This window comes from Scyliorhinus canicula, chromosome 16 (assembly GCF_902713615.1).
Source record: "Scyliorhinus canicula chromosome 16, sScyCan1.1, whole genome shotgun sequence".
NCBI classification, from domain to species: Eukaryota; Metazoa; Chordata; class Chondrichthyes; order Carcharhiniformes; family Scyliorhinidae; genus Scyliorhinus; species Scyliorhinus canicula.
The window spans coordinates 90,451,784-90,470,524 of record NC_052161.1 but is presented as its reverse complement, the minus strand read 5'-3'; the positions used below and the strand labels follow the sequence as shown (position 1 = coordinate 90,470,524).

General features: G+C 47.6%; 1 protein-coding gene across 1 annotated transcript in view; it reads left to right on the top strand.

Annotated features, from left to right (window-relative positions):
• The window catches only part of LOC119951028 (C-type lectin domain family 4 member E-like), an 81,547-nt gene that overhangs the window by 13,677 nt on the left and 49,129 nt on the right, over window positions 1–18,741 (top strand). The window contains exons 2-3 of the mRNA XM_038774061.1: window positions 8,328–8,468; window positions 13,640–13,780. Of these exons, the coding sequence (XP_038629989.1) occupies window positions 8,328–8,468; window positions 13,640–13,780 (282 nt within the window). The remainder of the gene's footprint in view (window positions 1–8,327; window positions 8,469–13,639; window positions 13,781–18,741) is intronic.

Here is an 18,741-nt window from a genome sequence, read left to right as displayed (position 1 = left end):
ATGGTTTATTTTCTTTGCTTTGGGGAGATGTCAGGAGAATGTCACTTTAAGAAATGGTAGTCTGCTAAGGTTACTGCAGTGATGTCAGAGTGTGGGTGGAGCTGAGGTCTGACTTTGCATTTTAGTTTCGCATTGAGGAAAGCTTGGGTGTGTCTGTGTTTTTTTGGTTTTGTTTCAGTGTTGTTGCTGCTGTCAGCCACAGAATCTGTAATGTTGTTCCCTCTGCCATGTAAAGACTATCTCTTGATCTTTGGTGAATTCAGAAAGATAACTGTTCTCAGTAGTGAATTTAAACCTGAAGTGCTTCAGTTAAAAGTTTTTTTTAATGTCTTACGGATGTTAAAAGGAAATTTTAAGTATTACTTAGAATGCTGTATTCTTTGGGGGGGTTCTATTTGAATTGATGGTTGCTAAGATGTTCACTGTATGTTTTAAAAGGGTTAACTTGAGTTCATAGAATAAACATTGTTTTTCTTTAAAAAATGCTTTTTGATTTCTGCTGTACAACACCTGTAGAGTGGTCCGTGTGCTCCCCATACCACAATCGAGTAAAAGTTGTTGGTCAGGTAAACTGCATGATACACTTTGGGGTTCTTGAAACCCTGGCCCATAACATAACCAACAAACCTATGTACAGACTATTATGTATAAGTTACTTCAGAGCTACGGTCCTGTTGTCCGTCCTGTTACCAATTGCCTGTGTCTCGTCAGTCACCTCATGTATATCTGGCTGCACATATATTTGACTCCACCTACTGGCAGGAGGTCATAACTGTCACTACATGGAATGATGAGCAGCTTGAAACATTTGTACAATTGTATACAGTTATGTACAGATACGTATATGTGTAGATCACCACAGGGGAAGATTTACTCTGTATCTTGCCCTCTGCTGTACCTGTCCTGTGATTGTTTGATAGTGACAGTGTGGAGGAAGCTTTATTCTGTAGCTAACCTGTGCTATACCTGCCCTGGGAGTGTTTGATGGGGACAATGCAGTGGGAAATTTACTCTGTATCTAACCTCATGCTGTACCAGCTTTGGGAGTGTTGGATGGGAGCAGTGTAGAAGGAATTTTACTTGGTATGTGAGAATGTGCTGTTCCTGTCCTGGGAGTGTTCGATGGGGACAATGTAGAGGAAGCTTTATTCTGTATCTAAACCCGTGCTGTACCTGCCCTGGAATTGTTTGATGGTGACAGTGTGGAGGAAGCTTTATTCTGTAGCTAACCTGTGCTATACCTGCCCTTGGGGTGTTTGATGGGGACAATGTAGAGGGAACTTTACTCTGTATCTAACCCATTGCTGTACCAACTCTGGGAGTGTTGGATGGGAGCAGTGTAGAAGGAGATTTACTTGGTATGTGTGAATGTGCTGTTCCTGTCCTGGGAGTGTTTGATGGGGACAATGTAGAAGGAGCTTTACTCTGTATCTAACCCCGTTCTGCACCTGTCTTGGAAGTGTATGATAGGAAGATTATTGAGGGAGCTTTGCTCTGTATCCAATTTTATGCTGTACCTGTTCTTGGAGTGTTTGATGAGGTCAGTGGAGATTAAACATTACTCTGTATCTAACCCCGTACTGTACCTGTTCTGTTAGTGTTCAATGTAGACAGCGTAGAGGGAACTTTACTCTGTATCTAACCCCGTGCTGTACCTGTTCTGTTAGTGTTCAATGTAGCCAGTGTAGAGGGAACTTTACTCTGTATCTAACCCTGTCATGTACTTGTCCTGGGAGTGTTTGATCGTGATACTATATAGGGAGATTTACTCTAACCCTAACCCTGTGCTGTTCATGTCCTGGGCGTGTTAGATGGTGGTGATGCAGTGTCATGTTGGTATTGTCACTGGAATGGTAATCCAGGGACCTGGTGTACTGCTCTGGGGACCTGAGTTCGAATCCTGCCAGGGCAGATGGTGGAATTTGAGTTCAATAAAAAAGAAATCTGGAATTAGAAGTCCAATAGTGACCATGAATAATTGACAGTTGTTCTAAAAAACAGTAATGTCCTTTAGGGAAGGAAACCTGGTCTGGCCCAATGTGACTCCACATTCAGCAATGTGGTTGACTCTTAAAATACCCTCAGGGATGGACAATGAATGCTGGCTCAGCCAGCGACACCCACATCACATGAATTAATAAAGTAAACAAAACATGGTTACTGTTTATCTCAATAAGAGATGCAGAGATGTCAACATTATCTGTTCCGTCAAATTACGCAAGATTCCCAATTTATCTATTCCAGATCAAAACGGACAGGAAACAGCTGGAGGAAGATGCTCAATAACTTCGATACATCTCGGCCTGGTCATCCTCAGTGTCGTAATCTTCACATCAGCAATTTGTATTGGACTGCAAGTCCATGGTAGGTGAATGAGCCTCACACTGTAACTCTGACAGACAGCGGAGGGGAGGCAGAACTGAACTCCTTTATTTACCCTCTCTCTGTCAGTAAGCAGAAGTATTTTATCCTTTGAAATAAGATGTGGCATGTTTCACTAAACCATCTGTTTGTTATGTTAAAGTGACTCGCAGCAAACTCTCTTTAGGGCAGAATTAGAACTATAGTTTACTCAAACATTCAAACCCTGGGTAGATTCTCAGAGCATTATACGCACACACAAGCAGAGGATAAGAATATAGGAGAGAGGGGATTTCACACCTTCCAAATTTGTTTTAGCAAGTTACCACAGATATAGATATGAGTTGACGTGATTACTAGAGTCCAGAATCTCAAAGCCCAATGAGGACATCTTCTCAGATGAGTTACTGTTCAGGTTGGATCAGTCGGCCATTGAAGATTCAAAGAATTAGTTTAATGTTGATGGGAACGCAGCGAGAAGAGATTGGTCAAGACCGAGAAGTGTGAGGGAATCGATTTTGTTGAGTAAGCGATATTGGAAATTAACAGAAGATACCGCAAAAAAAGTTTGAATAGTATCACATGTAGCCTCCATTTTTTGGCAAGATTCAAATAATGAATATGCAAAAAAGTAATGTTAGATTTCAACATTTTATGATTTATTTCATGCCTTTGGGATATGACAATAACACTCTGATATAGTACCACACTTCCATGGTAACAGACTTATATATCTCACACCCCTCACTGTAACATTCTGATATATCCCACACCCCTCACTGTGACATTCTCATATACCCCACACCCCTCACAGTAACATTCTTATATATCCCACACCCCTCACTGTAACATTCTATGTCCCACACCCCGCACAGTCACACTCTGTTATATCCCACACCCCACATTGTAACACCCTGATGTATCCCACAACCCTCACTGTAACACTCTGATGTGTCCCACAACCCTCACTGTAACATTCTGATATGTCCCACAACCCTCACTGTAACATTCTGATATGTCCCACAACCCTCACAGTCACACTCTGATATATCCCACACCCCACATTGTAACACCCTGATGTATCCCACAACCCTCACTGTAACACTCTGATATATCCCACACCCCTCACTGTAACTCTCTGATATACCCACACCCCTCACAGTCACACTCTGATGTATCCCACACCCCTCACTGTAACACTCTGATATACCTGTGGTGAATGTAATTCACACCGGATTATAATCTGTATATACATGTGCCTATATTGTAAATGCAGTTGCACTACTTGACCACCAGGGGGAGTAGCTCTGGGAATGCTCGAGAATTGTACTGGGCTTCTCCCTTGGTTCCGCCCAGGACTCCTCCCACTGGAGCTGCTGTATAAAGATCAGTGCCACATGGTCAGCCGGCCAGTTCACCGAAAGTTCAATGGCTAACCGGCTGGCTCTGTTGTGAGTATATTAAAAACGCTATTCTAATCCTACAAGCACGTGTCCGTAGAATTGTTAGTTCCAACAATTTAATATACTCAGGAAACAGTCGAAGAAAGCATGGAAGCAGCCCTCAAGCCTAGAACACGACCCAGAGGATGCAGAGGCTAAAGAAATTTTTTCCCACTGGCTGAGATGTTTTAAAGCCTACCTGGCAGAAGCCAGCACCGCCGTAACAACGGAGGAACAAAAACTCAGCCTACTGCATGCGAGGGTAAGCCACAGAATCTCCACACAGCTAAATCCGGCCGGTTCTTACACCGCAGCGCTGGCAATATTGGACAAAATGTACGTTAGGCCCATTAACGAGGTCCATGCACGCCACATGTTTACAGCTCGCTGTCAGCGGCCTACAGAAACGCTAGCTGAGTTTGTAAGGGAATTGAACAATCTTTCCAATGACTGTAATTATCAAGCTGTTACCGCGGCTGAACATAGGGAGCTTGCTGTGCGGGACTTTTTCGTGGCGGGCCTTAGGTCTAACTATGTGCACCAAAGACTGCTAGAAAAGGGGGCCCAGGACTTAGACACTACTGTGGAGGCTGCTACCACTATGGAAGTTTCCTTCCACAGCCTCACCTCGTTTCCCGCGGACCCCGCGACCTCATCGTGGACCCCCGACCAACAGTCCCCCCAAGCCTGTGCCGCACGGCCCCCCAGCTACCGCGCTGCCAAAGCCAGTTACTCTGCTACCCCAGCCAGCTACTCAGCTGCTCCAGCCAGCTACTCAGCTGCCCCAGCCTGCCATTTCTGTGGCCAAAGCCAGCACCCGTGGCAGCACTGCCCAGCCCGATCCGCGACCTGCAGCAGCTGCGGGCGAAAAGGACACTATGCCAGAGTGTGTCTGGCGAAGAAAGCCCCAGCCTGTAACCCTCACATGGCTCAAAGCACTCGTTCCCTGAATTCACAGGCCTGCAGGCCCCGAAATGCAGCAGCCTGTATGCCGACTCTGCCCCCACCCGACATGTGCGACTCATGGGGGCGGCCATCTTGGCAATCCTCCTCCATGCGGCCGGCCATGTGCGACTCATGGGGGCAGCCATCTTGGCAATCCTCCTCCATGCGGCCGGCCATGTGCGACCCATGGGGGCGGCCATCTTGGGATCCATCCCCTTCAAACTCTGAAACTCACCTCGACGACTACGAACTCAGAGGGCAGTCATCACGGGGCCACTCCAGCACAGCTGATCGAGCCGCCGACTACCCGCAACTCAGCGCAGTCACCCTGGATCAATCCCGCCCCAAGCACCTACGAAGTTCGATGGCTGAGGTCCAGATCAACGGGTACAGCACGCCATGCCTCTTTGACTCCGGGAGCACCGAGAGCTTTATACATCCAGAGCTAGTAAGAGGCTGTTCGCTTTCTATTTTTCCGGTGAGCCAAACTATCGCCCTCGCTTCGGGCTCCCACTCAGTCCAAATCCAAGGACGCACCGTTGCTACGCTCACAATTCGAGGCGCTAGTTATTCTAAATTTAAACTTTATGTCCTGCCCGACCTCTGCACGCCACTCTTATTAGGCCTGGGTTTCCAGTGCGACCTCAAGAGCCTCACCCTCAGCTTCAGCGGGCCCCTGCCCCAACTCACTATCTGCAGCCTAACCACGCTGCGCATCTCCCCCCCCCCTCCTCTCTTCGCCAATCTCACTCCAGATTGCAAGCCAGTAGCTAGTCGCAGCAGGCGATACAGCCTACAGGGTAGGGTCTTTATTCGATCGGAGGTCCGACGGCTGCTCAGTGAGGGGATCATAGAGGCCAGTAATAATCCCTGGAGAGCTCAGGTGGTGGTCGTCAAGACCGGGGGGAAATTTTGCATGGTCGTCGACTATAGCCAGACCATAAATCGCTTTACGCTCCTAGACGCGTATCCCCTCCCCAGAATTGCAGACATGGTTAATCAGATCGCCCAATATCGGCTATTTTTCACGGTGGATCTCAAGTCTGCATACCACCAGCTCCCAATCCGCCCTGAGGACCACCACGACACGGCGTCTGAGGCCGATGGCCGCCTCTTCCATTTCCTCCGAGTCCCTTTCGGCGTCACTAACGGGGTTTTGGTGTTCCAACGTGCAATGCACCGAATGGTAGACCAGTACTGGCTGCGGGCCACGTTTCCGTACTTGGACAATGTTACCATCTGCGGCTATGACCAGCAGGACCACGACGCCAACCTCCACCGTTTTCTCCAAACGGCACAGAAATTAAATCTCACTTCTAACAAGGAGAAATGCGTTTTCCGCACAAACAGACTGGCCATCCTCGGCTACGTCGTGGAGAACGGAGTCCTGGGCCCAGACCCCCTCCCTTATTTCCCCAAGGCCCTCAAACGGTGCTTCAGGTTCTTCTCATACTACGCCCAGTGGGTCCCTCAATATGCGGACAAAGCCCACCCACTCTTTAAGGCCACACGATTTCCCCTGTCAGCCGAGGCACGCCAGGCCTTCGACGGCATCAAGGAGGACATCGCCAAAGCAGCCATGCAGGCGGTGGATGAATCCACTCGCTTTCAGGTTGAGAGCGACGCCTCAGAGGTAGCTCTAGCAGCCACTTTAAATCAGGCAGGGAGGCCCGTTGCATTTTACTCCCGTACCCAATCCGCTTCAGAACTCCGACACTCCTCAGTCGAGAAGGAAGCACAAGCCATCGTGGAGGCTGTTCGTCACTGGAGGCACTACCTCGCAGGAAGGAGGTTCACCCTCATCACCGACCAACGATCGGTTGCCATTATGTTTGACAACTCGCAAAGGGGCAAAATAAAAAATGATAAAATCCTTCGGTGGAGGATCGAACTCTCCACCTATAGTTACGATATTAAATATCGACCGGGGAAGCTCAATGAGCCCTCGGATGCCCTATCCCGCGGGACATGCGTCAGCGCGCAGATCAGCTGTCTGAAAGCCATCCACGTGGACCTCTGCCAACCAGGGGTCACCCGGCTCGCCCACTACATCAGAGCCCGAAACCTGCCTTTCTCCAACGAGGAGGTAAAAGCGGTCACTAGGGACTGCCCGATCTGTGCGGAGTGCAAACCGCACTTCTATAGACCAGACAGGGCCCACCTGGTCAAGGCTTCTAGGCCCTTTGAACGCCTTGCGATCGATTTCAAAGGGCCACTCCCCTCCACTAACAAGAACACTTATTTCCTCAACATCATCGACGAGTTCTCCCGATTCCCTTTTGCCATTCCATGCCCTGATATGACCTCCCACACAGTCATTAGGGCCCTGCATAGTGTCTTCACCCTGTTCGGTTTTCCCAGCTACGTGGACAAGCGACCGGGGTTCGTCCTTTATGAGCGACGAGCTGCGTCAGTACCTGCTCGACAAGGGCATCGCCTCGAGCAGGACTACCAGCTACAACCCCAGGGGGAACGGACAGGTGGAGAGGGAGAACGCGACGGTCTGGAAGACCGTGCAAGTGACCCTCCGGTCTAGAAAACTCCAAGTCTCCCAATGGCAAGAAGTCCTCCCAGACGCGCTCCACGCAATTCGATCCCTCCTCTGCACAGCTACAAATCAAACCCCTCAAGAGCGACTCTTCAATTTTTCTGGGGGCACTACCACGGGAGTCTCACTTCCGGCGTGGCTGAGGACACCAGGCCCGGTCCTCCTGAGGAACCACGTCAGGGGGCACAAAACTGACCCCCTTGTTGAAAAGGTGCGCCTCCTCCATTCCAACCCCCAATACGCATTCGTGGAGTTCCCGGACGGTCGCCAGGACACAGTATCCCTTCGGGATCTGGCACCTGCTGGATCCAGCCCCCCCCCCTACCCCCAGTGAGGAACCCCTTACCCCGTTCCCTATGCTGCCGCCCCCTCGCGCCCCTGATTCCGCAAGCTCACCCCACCGGTTCCACGCGCCAGAACCAGCCCGCCCCCATCACCCCCAGTCTCCGGTCGAGCCAGAGGTGTATAAAGTTCGGACGAGACCCGCCCCGGAGTCTGCCATCGTACCCCAGCTCTCAACACCCACCCAGCCACCGCAAGAGGCTGCAACCCCGGTGCTCCGCCGATCAAAACGAACAATTAATCCACCAGACAGACTAACTCTGTGAGCCACCATCCCCGCTGGACTTGATTTTTTTCACAGGGGGTGAATGTGGTGAATGTGATTCACACCGGATTATAATCTGTATATACATGTGCCTATATTGTAAGTGCAGTTGCACTATCTGACCACCAGGGGGAGTAGCTCTGGGAATGCTCGAGAATTGTACTGGGCTTCTCCGTTGGTTCCGCCCAGGACTCCTCCCCCCTGGAGCTGCTGTATAAAGATCAGTGCCACATGGTCAGCCGGCCAGTTCACCGGAAGTTCAATGGCTAACCGGCTGGCTCTGTTGTGAGTATATTAAAACCGCTATTCTAATCCTACAAGCACATGTCCGTAGAATTGTTGGTTCCGACAATACCCACACCCCTCACTGTAACACTCTGATATATCTCATTTCCTGCTCTCTCACTCTTTCTCCATCCCTCAGTTCTGCTATCGAACCAGAAGTTGGACGCGTGTCAAAATGATCGAGCCATCGAACGGCAGCGTGCTGACCACTTGAACAGGTCCCTGGTCCGAAACATCGAGATGACAAACTCGCTTTACAATACCGTTCGAAACTTATCAGGTGAGTACCAGCTAACCGTTCCCCCTTCCCCACTGCACCTCCCACTGTTTGTCTCTTTCTGGGATTCCTGACCCACTGGGCGGAATTCTCCGCAAAGCCGATGCCGTTGTGAAACCCGGAGTGTTTCACGACAGCGTCGGAAGCCGCTCCTCGCCTCCTATTCTCCCCCCCCCCCCCCCCCTAGGGGGGCTAGGAGCGGTGTTTCGTGAAACTCGGCGGCCGGGCCTTGACGCTGGCGTCAAGGCGGCGCGCCAATAATGACGCAGCCGGCGGTGCCTTAGTGACGTCAGGCGCGCATGTGCAGGTTGGCCGGCCCCAACCCACGCATGCGCGGTTGCGCCCTCTATGCCCCCCAGAGGCCTCAAACTTACCTTTCACGCTATGTTCACACCGACAGCGACCAGGTGCGGTTGCCGCCAGCGTGAACAGGTCGAGAACGACTGGCCGCTCGGCCCATCTGGGCCGGAGAATCGTGGGTTGCCGTGAAAAACGGCGACCCGCGATTCTACGCGCGGCGTGTCGCAAAACGCGACTCGCCATTTTGGGGGGGGGGTGGGAGAATCGCGGGGGGTGCCAGAGCAGCCCTCCCGCAATTCTCCCACCCGGCCTGTGGAGCGGAAAATCGCGCCCACTGTTTTCTCCCATCCACCTCTCAAAGCCGTCACAGAGAGAAATTGTTTTTTCTAAATTCATAACAGCCCTCATGTCCCCTTGCTCTGTGATTACAATGCAGGATCTCAGACCTATTTTCTGGAATACTGTTGCACATTTTGACCAGCCAGCAGGATCCTCCACTCTCACTACATCATTCGGATTTCAAGGTTTCAGAGCCCTGGTTGACTTGTCATAGTACCTCTTCTGTTTCTTCTTTTGAGATTGCAGCTGATTCCTTATCCTGTCATTTATTTGCTGTTTGCTGTGGCATGGTAGAGTTATTCGTAGCTTTCGACTCATCAACAGTTCTGATGACGACAAACCTCAAATTAAAGGTGATGCTCGATAGCTGAGCAATGTAGATATGGATCATCTTGACTGTCCATGGATTTTTCAATAATTGCTTGACTATCTGCACACCTTTTTCCTCTTTGCCATTAGACTGAGGATACAATGGGCTCAACGTTAAATCTGAAGTCATAATGCTGTGCAAATGCCTTCCATTCTTTATAATTGAAACATGGTCCATTGTCACTCATAACGACCTGAGGAATGTGATGATGTGCAAATTGTGCACTGTAACAGAAATGGCTAATTAGCTTGACAACTGTGCCACTTCAAGATAGTTTGAATAGTAGTCCACTATGAGCAAACATTCTTTACCCTCAAGGTAGAATAAGTTTATCCCCACCTTTTGCCATGGAACTGACACAATTTCACCCATCTCCATTGGTTCCTTTGCTTGTCGATATTGATATCAGAATTATAGAATAGAATCATAGAATTTACAGGCAGAAGGACAGCATTCGGCCCATCGAGTGTGCATTGGCCCTTGGAAAGAACACCCCACCCAAGCCCACACCTCCACCCTATCCCCGTAATCCAGTAGCCCCACCAAATCCTTTTGGACACTAAGGGCAATTTATCATGGCCAATCCACCTAATCTGCACATCTTTGAACTGTGCCAGGAAACCGGAGCACCCGGAGAAAACCCACGCAGACACGGGGCGAATGTGCAGACTCCGCACAGACAGTGCCCCAAGTCAGGAATCGAATCTGGGACGGGGAGCTGTGAAGCAACTGTGCTAACCACTGTGCTGCCATAAAAGCACATTTCTGCGGATGCTGAAGTCTGAAACCAAAAAGAAAATGCTGGAAAATCTCAGCAGGTCTGGCAGCATATTTAGGGAAAGAAAAGAGTGAACGTTTAGAGTCCAATGACTCTTTGTCAAAGCACTGTGCTGCCATGCTGCCTATCATTGACCAATGGTACACTTTTCCACCATTGTCTGTACATCTTTATTTATTCCTGGCCAATATCTTATAGAAACATTAAAAATTATGAAGGGAATAGATAGGATAGATGCGTGCAGGTTGTTTCCACTGGCAGGTGAAAGCAGAACTAGGGGACATAGCCTCAAAATAAGGGGAAGTAAATTTAGGACTGAGTTTAGGAGGTACTTCTTCACCCAAAGGGTTGTGAATCTAAGGAATTCCTTGCCCAGTGAAGCAGTTGAGGCTCCTTCATTAAATGTTTTTAAGTTAAAGATAGATAGTTTTTTGAAGAATAAAGGGATTAAGGGTTATGGTGTTCGGGCCGTAAAGTGGAGCTGAGTCCACAAAAGATCAGCCATGATCTCATTGAATGGTGGAGCATGCTCGAGGGGCCAGATGGCCTACTCCTGCTCCTAGTTCTTATGTTCTTATATTCTTATATCCACTATCTTGCGCTGTTCTCTTACATTTCTCGATTCCAAGGTGACCCCCATTAATTTCTGCAGTTTTTCTTTGCACAGAGACTGTGGAATAATGATTCTCTGCTATCTTAATTACAAACCAATTGCTAAACCGAGCTCTAATCGTATATGATGATACTTGAAGCATGAAACGTTTGGCCACCTGTTACTGAGATTATGTGTCACTATTTGCAGAACTTCACCTTTTTCTGTTTTTTAACAATCAGTTTTGACTTTGCATTTGACATTGTAGTGTCTCTGTGATCATATCCACATGCACTTGCACATACTCTCCCATAGAATTGTCATTTAGCGCATCAACCACTAGAATATGCTTGTCTGATGTATAGATTAAGTCAAAGTCATACCGCTGTAGTTTCATCATCATCCTTTGGATGCGAGGTGAAATCTCACTGAGATTTTCTTGACTATGGCTACCAGTGGTCTGTGATCTCTTTCTACAGACACTGGTGGGATGCCAGAGCTCCAGCAGAATCAGGGGGCAGAGGTGAGTGCAGTGACCATCACTAAGGATAAGGTTCTGGGGAAACCGAAAGATCTGAAAGTGGATAAGTCACCTGGACCGGATGGACTACACCTCAGGGTCTAAAAGAGATATCTGGGGAGACTGTGGAGGCAGTGGTGGTGATCTTTCAGGAATCACTGGAGACAGGAAGGGTCCCAGAGGACTGGAAAGTGGCTAATGTAACACCGCTGTTTCAGAAGGGAGCGAGGCAGAAGATGGAAAATTGTGGGCCGGTTTGCTGACTTCGGACATTGGTAAGACATTAGAGTCCATTATTAAAGATGAGATCGTGGAGTACTTGGAAGTGCATGATAAAATAGGACTGAGTCAGCACGGCATTGTTGAGGGGAAGTCATGTCTGACAAGTCTGTTAGAGTTCATTGAGGAGGTAACAAGGGATTAGACAAAGGAGAACCAGTGGACCCGATTTATATTGATTTCCAGAAGGCCTTTGACAAGGTGCCACATAGGAGACTTTTAAATACGTTTAGAGCCTATAGTGTTAAGGGTAAGATCCTGGCATGGATAGACGATAGACTGACTGGCAGAAGGTAGAGACTGGGGATAAAGGGGTCTTTTTCAGGACGGCAGCCAGTGACTAGTAGTGTGTCTCAGGGTTCTGTGCTGGGGCTACAACTTTTCACAACATACATTAATGATCTGGAAGAAGGAACTGAAGGCACTGTTGCTAAATTTGCAGATGTCACAAAGATCTGTTAAGGGGCAGGTAGTATTGAGGAAGCAGGGGGGCTGCAGAAGGACTTGGACAGGCTAGGAGAGTGGGCAAAGAAGTGGCAGGAGGTATACCATGTGGAAAACCATAGAATACCATAGAAAACATCTTATCTGGCTGCATCACAGCCCAGTGTGGCAACTGCTTGGCCCAAAACTTCAGAGAGTCGTGAACACAACCCAGCCCATCAAACGAATCTGCCTCCCATCCATTGACTCCATCTACACCTCCCGCTGTCTGGGGAAAGTGGGCAGCATAATCAAAGACCACTCCCACCCAGCTTACTCACTCTTGCAACTTCTTCCATCGGGCAGAAGATACAAAAGTCTGAGAACACGCACGAACAGACTCAAAAACAGCTTCTTCCCCGTTGTTACCAGACTCCTAAACTATCCTCTTGTGGACTGACCTGATTAACAGTACACCCCTGTATGCTTCACCCGTTTCCAGTGTTTATGCAGTTACATTGTGTACCTTGTGTGGCTGTGTTATGTATTTTCTTTTATTTTCTTTTCTTTTCATGTACTTAATGATCTATTGAGCTGCTCGCAGAAAAATACATTTCGCTCTACCTCAGTCCACGTGACAATAAACAAAATCCAATCCAATCCAAACCCCTCTAATATATCCCAAACCCCTCATTGCAACTTTCTGATATAACCACACCTCGCATTGTAACATTCTGTTATACCCACACCCCTCACTGTTACACTCTGATATACCCACACCCCTCACTGTAACACTCTGATATACCCACACCCCTCACTGTAACACTGATATGTCCCACACCTCTCACTGTAACATTCTGATATACCCATACCCCTCACTGTAACACTCTGATATACCCACACCCTTCACTGTAACACTCTGATATACCCACACACCCCTCACTGTAACACTCTGATATATCCACACCCCTCACTGTAACACTCTGATTTGTCTGACATCTCTCACTGTCACATTCTAATGTATCCCACACCCTTCACTTTAACACTCTGATATGTGGCACACCCCTCATATAACGATGTGATATATCCCACACCCGTCACTGCAACATTCTGATATGTCCTACACCCCTCACTGTGACATTCTGATATACCCCACACCCCTTAATGTAATATTCTGATATATCCCACACCGCTCACTGTAACATTCTGATATGTCCCATACCCCTCACAGTCACACTCTGTTATATTTCACACCCCACATTGTAACACCCTGAGGTATCCCACAACCCTCACTGTAACACTCTGATATATCCCACTCCCCTCACTGTAACTCTCTGATATACCCACACCCCTCACTGTAATGTTCTTATATATCCCACACCCCTCACTGTAACGTTCTTATATATCCCACACACCTCACTGTAACTCTCTTATGTATCCCACTCCCCTCACTGTAATACTCTGCTATATTCCACACCCCTCACTGGAACACTCTGTTATATACCCACACCCCTCACTGTAACACTCTGATTTATCTCACTTTGTGCTCTCTCACTCTTTCTCCATCCCTCAGTTCTGCTATCGAACCAGAAGTTAGATGCATGTCAAAATGATCGAGCCATCGAACAGCAGCGTGCTGACCACTTGAACAGGACCCTGGTCCGAAACATCGAGAGGACAAACATGCTTTGCAATACCTTTCGAAACTTATCAGGTGAGTACCAGCTAACCGTTCCCCCTTCCCCACTGCACCTCCCACTGTTTGTCCCTTTCTGGGATTCCTGACCCACTGTTTTCTCCCATCCACCTCTCAAAGCCGTTGCAGAGAGAAATTATTTTTCTAAAATTCATAACAGCCCTGATGTCCCCTTGGTCAGTGATTACAGTGCAGGATCTCAGACCTATTTTCTGTAATACTGTTGCACAATTTGACCAGCTCTCAGGATCCTCCACTCTCACTACATCATTCGGATTTCAAGGTTGATGGTTGACTTGTCACAGTACCTCTTCTGTTTCTTCTTTTGAGATTGCAGCTGATTCCTTATCTTGTCATTTATTTGCTGTTTGCTGTGGCATGGTAGAGTTATTCGTAGCTTTCGACTCATCAACAGTTCTGCTGGCGATAAACCACAACTTAAAGATGATGCTCGATAGCTGAGCAATGTAGATATGGATCATCTTGACTGTCCATGGATTTTTCAATAATTTCTTGACTATCTGCACACCTTTTTCCTCTTTGCCATTAGACTGAGGATACAATGGACTCAACGTTAAACCAGAAGTCATAATGCTGTGCAAATGCCTTCCATTCTTTATAATTCAAATACGGTCCATTGTCACTCATAACTACCTGAGGAATGTGATGATGTGCAAATTGTGCACTGTATCAGAAATGGCTGACGAGCTTGACAACTGTGCCACTTCAAGATAGTTTGAATAGTAGTCCACTATGAGCAAACATTCTTTACCCTCAAGGTGGAATAAGTTTATCCCCACCTTTTGCCATGAAACTGACAATTTCACACATCTCCATTGGTTCTTTTGCTTGTCGATATTGATATCAGAATTATAGAATAGAATCATAGAATTTACAGTGCAGAAGGACGGCATTTGGCCCATCGAGTGTGCATTGGCCCTTGGAAAGAACACCTCACCTAAGCCCACACCTCCACCCTATCCCCGTAACCCAGTAACCCCACCAAATCCTTTTGGACACTGAGGGCAATTTATCATGGCCAATCCACCTAACCTGCACATCTTTGGACTGTGGGAGGAAACCAAAGCACCCAGAGGAAACCCACGCAGACACAGGGAGAACGCGCAGACTCCGCACAGACAATGACCCAAGTCAGGAATCGAATCTGGGATGGGGAGCTGTGCATAGAACATAGAACATAGAACAGTACAGCACAGAACAGGCCCTTCGGCCCTCAATGTTGTGCCGAGCAATGATCACCCTACTTAAACCCACGTAACCCGTATACCTGTAACCCAACAATCCTCCCATTAACCTTACACTACGGGCAATTTAGCATGGCCAATCCACCTAACCCGCACATCTTTGGACTGTGGGAGGAAACCGGAGCACCCGGAGGAAACCCACGCACACACGGGGAGGACGTGCAGACTCCACACAGACAGTGACCCAGCCGGGAATCGAACCTGGGACCCTGGAGCTGTGAAGCATTGATGCTAACCACCATCCTACCCTGAGGCCTTATGCATCAACTTTGCTAACCACTGTGCTGCCATAAAAGCACATTTCTGCGGATGCTGCAATCCGAAACCAAATAGAAAATGCTGTAAAATCTCAGCAAGTCTGGCAGCATCTGTAGAGGGAGAAAAGAGTGAACATTTCGAGTCCAATGACTCTTCGTCAAAGCACTGTGCTGCCATGCTGACTATCATTGACAAATGGTACACTTTTCCACCATTGTCTGAATATCTTTATTTATTCCTGGCCAATATCCAGTATCTTGCCCTCTTCTCTTACATTTCTCGATTCCAAGGTGACCCCATGAAACTTCTGCAGTATTTCTTTGCACAGAGACTGTGGAATAACGATTCTCTGCTATGTAAATAACAAACCATTTGCTAAACCTAGCTCTGATTGATATGATGATACTTGGAGCATGAAACGTTTGGCCATCCATTGCTGAGATTATGTATCACTATTTGCAGAACTTTACCTTTTTCTGTTTTACAACAATCAGTTTTGACTTTGCATCTGACATTGTAGTGTCTCTGTGATCATATCCACATGCACTTGCACATCCTCTCCCATGGAATTGTCATCTAGTGTTGCTGAAGCTCTGGGTAGCGCATCAACCACTAGAATATGCTTGTCTGATGTGTAGATCATGTCAAAGTCATACCGCTGTAGTTTCATCATCATCCTTTGGATGCAAGGTGAAATCTCACTGAGTTTTTCTTGACTATGGCTATCAGTGATCTGTGATCTCTTTCTACAGACACTGGTGGGATGCCAGAGCTCCAGCAGAATCAGGGGGCAGAGGTGAGTGCAGTTGCCATTACTAAGGATAAGGTTCTGGGGAAACCGAAAGATCTGAAAGTGGATAAGTCACCAGGAACGGATGGACTACACCTCAGGGTCTAAAAGAGATATCTGAGGAGACTGTGGAGGCATTGGTGGTGGTCTTTCAGGAATCACTGGAGACAGGAAGTGTCCAAGAGGACTGGAAAGTGGCTAATGTAACACCGCTGTTTCAGAAGGGAGCAAGGCAGAAGATGGAAAATTATAGGCCGGTTTGCCTGACTTCGGACATTGGTAAGATTTTAGAGTCTGTTATTAAAGGTGAGATCGTGGAGTACTTGGAAGTGCATGATGAAATAGGACTAAATCAGCATGGCTTCGTTAAAGGGAGGTCATGTCTGACCAATCTGTTAGAGTTCATTGAGGAGGCATCAAGGGAGTTAGACAAAGGAGAACCAGTGGACGCGATTTATTTAGATTTCCAGAAGGCCTTTGACAAGGTGCCAAAGGGTAAGATCCTGGCATGGATAGGCGATAGGCTGACTGGCAGAAGGGAGAGACTGGGGGTAAAGGGGTCTTTATCTGGATGGCAGCCGGTGACTAGTAGTGTGTCTCAGGGATCTGTGCTTGGATCTCAACTTTTCACAATATACATTAATGATCTGGAGGAAGGAACTGAAGATACTGTTGCTAAGTTTCCAGATATCACAAAGATCTGTTGAGGGACAGGTAGTATTGAGGAAGCAGGGGGCTGCAGAAGGACTTGGACAGGCTAGGAGAGTAGGCAAAGAAGTGTCAGAAGGTATACAATGTGAAAAACCATAGAATACCATAGAAAGCATCCTATCTGGCTGCATCACAGCCTAGTGTGACAACTGCTTGGCCCAAAACTTCAGAGCGTCGTGAACACAACCCAGTCCATCAAACAAACCTGCCTCCCATCCATTGACTCCATCTACAGCTCCCACTGCCTACGGAAAGTGGACAGCATAATCAAAGGCCCCTCCCACCCGGCTGACTCACTCTTGCAACTTCTTCCATCGGGCAGAAGATACAAAAGTCTGAGAACACGCACGAACAGACTCAAAAACAGCTTCTTCCCCGCTGTTACCAGTCTCCTAAACGACCCTCTTATGGACTGACCTGATTAACAGTACACCCCTGTATGCTTCACCCGTTTCCAGTGTTTATGTAGTTACATTGTGTACCTTGTGTGGCCCTATTATGTAGTTTCTTTTCTTTTATTTTCTTTCCATGTACTTAATGATCTGTTGAACTGCTCGCAGAAAAATACATTTCATTGTACCTCGGTACACAAGACAATAAACAAAATCTAATCCAATCCAAACCACTCTGACAGATCCCAAACCCCTCATTGCAACTTTCTGATGTAACCACACCTCCCATTGTAACGTTCTGTTATACCCACACCCCTCACTGTAACACTCTGATATACCCACACCCCTCACTGTAACACTCTGATATATCCCACACCCCTCACTGTAACACTCTGATATATCCCACACCCCTCACTGTGACATTCTCATATACCCCACATCCCTCACTGTAACATTCTGATATATCCCTCACCCTTCACTTTAACACTCTGATATATGGCACACCCCTCACTATAACAATGTGATATATCCCACACCCGTCACTGGAACATTCTGATATACCCCACACCCCTTACTGTAACACTCTCTTATTCCACACCCCTCACTGTAATATTCTGATATATCCCACATCTCTCACTGTAACACTGATATAACCCACACCCATCACTGTAACGTTCTGATTTATCCAACATCCCTGACTGTAATATTCTGATATATCCCACACCCATCACTGTAATGCTCTGATATGTCCCACACCCCTCGCTGTAAAACTCTGAGGTATCCCACCCCCCACTGTAACATTCTAATATCAACCACACTCTGACTGTAACACTCTGATACATCCCACACCCCCCACTGTAACACTCTGATACATCCCCCACCCCCCACTGTAACACTCTGATACATCCCCCACCCCCCACTGTAACACTCTGATACATCCCCCACCCCCCACTGTAACACTCTGATATATCCCCCATACACCTCACTGGAACACTCTGAAATACCCCACAGCCATCACTGCAACACTCTTAATATCTCACACACTTGCTGTAACACTTCTACTTCCCTCAAAGTAACAGTCTGATATACCGCACACCGCTCACTGCAACATTCTGATATATATCACAACCCTCGTTGTAACACTCTAATGTATCCTGCACCCCTTATGTAACATTCTGACATACCCTGATGTGTTAGGCAGGTTGGTTCGATGTGGACTTCAACTCGATGCAGTGAAGTTAGAAACAGACGTCTAACACAGAAGATGATCCAACACTGTTTTATTCAACTTGAGAACTGCTGTACATATTCAGCTGTGGGTTGACACTCTGCTGATCTGACTAATGACCTGGTAGTAGCCTGACCAGACTTACTAGCTACCGCATGTTGTCTGTGCTTGCTAGCTCGTGGACTCTGACTGTCTCAGTAGCTGGGTCCCGAGAGAGCGGGAAACCTAGTGCCCTCTGGCTTTATAATGGTAGTGTCCTGTCTGGTGATTGGCTGTTCTATGTTGTATGTTTACTGGTCATCCTATGTGTCAATGACTACCTGTCTGCAACTCAT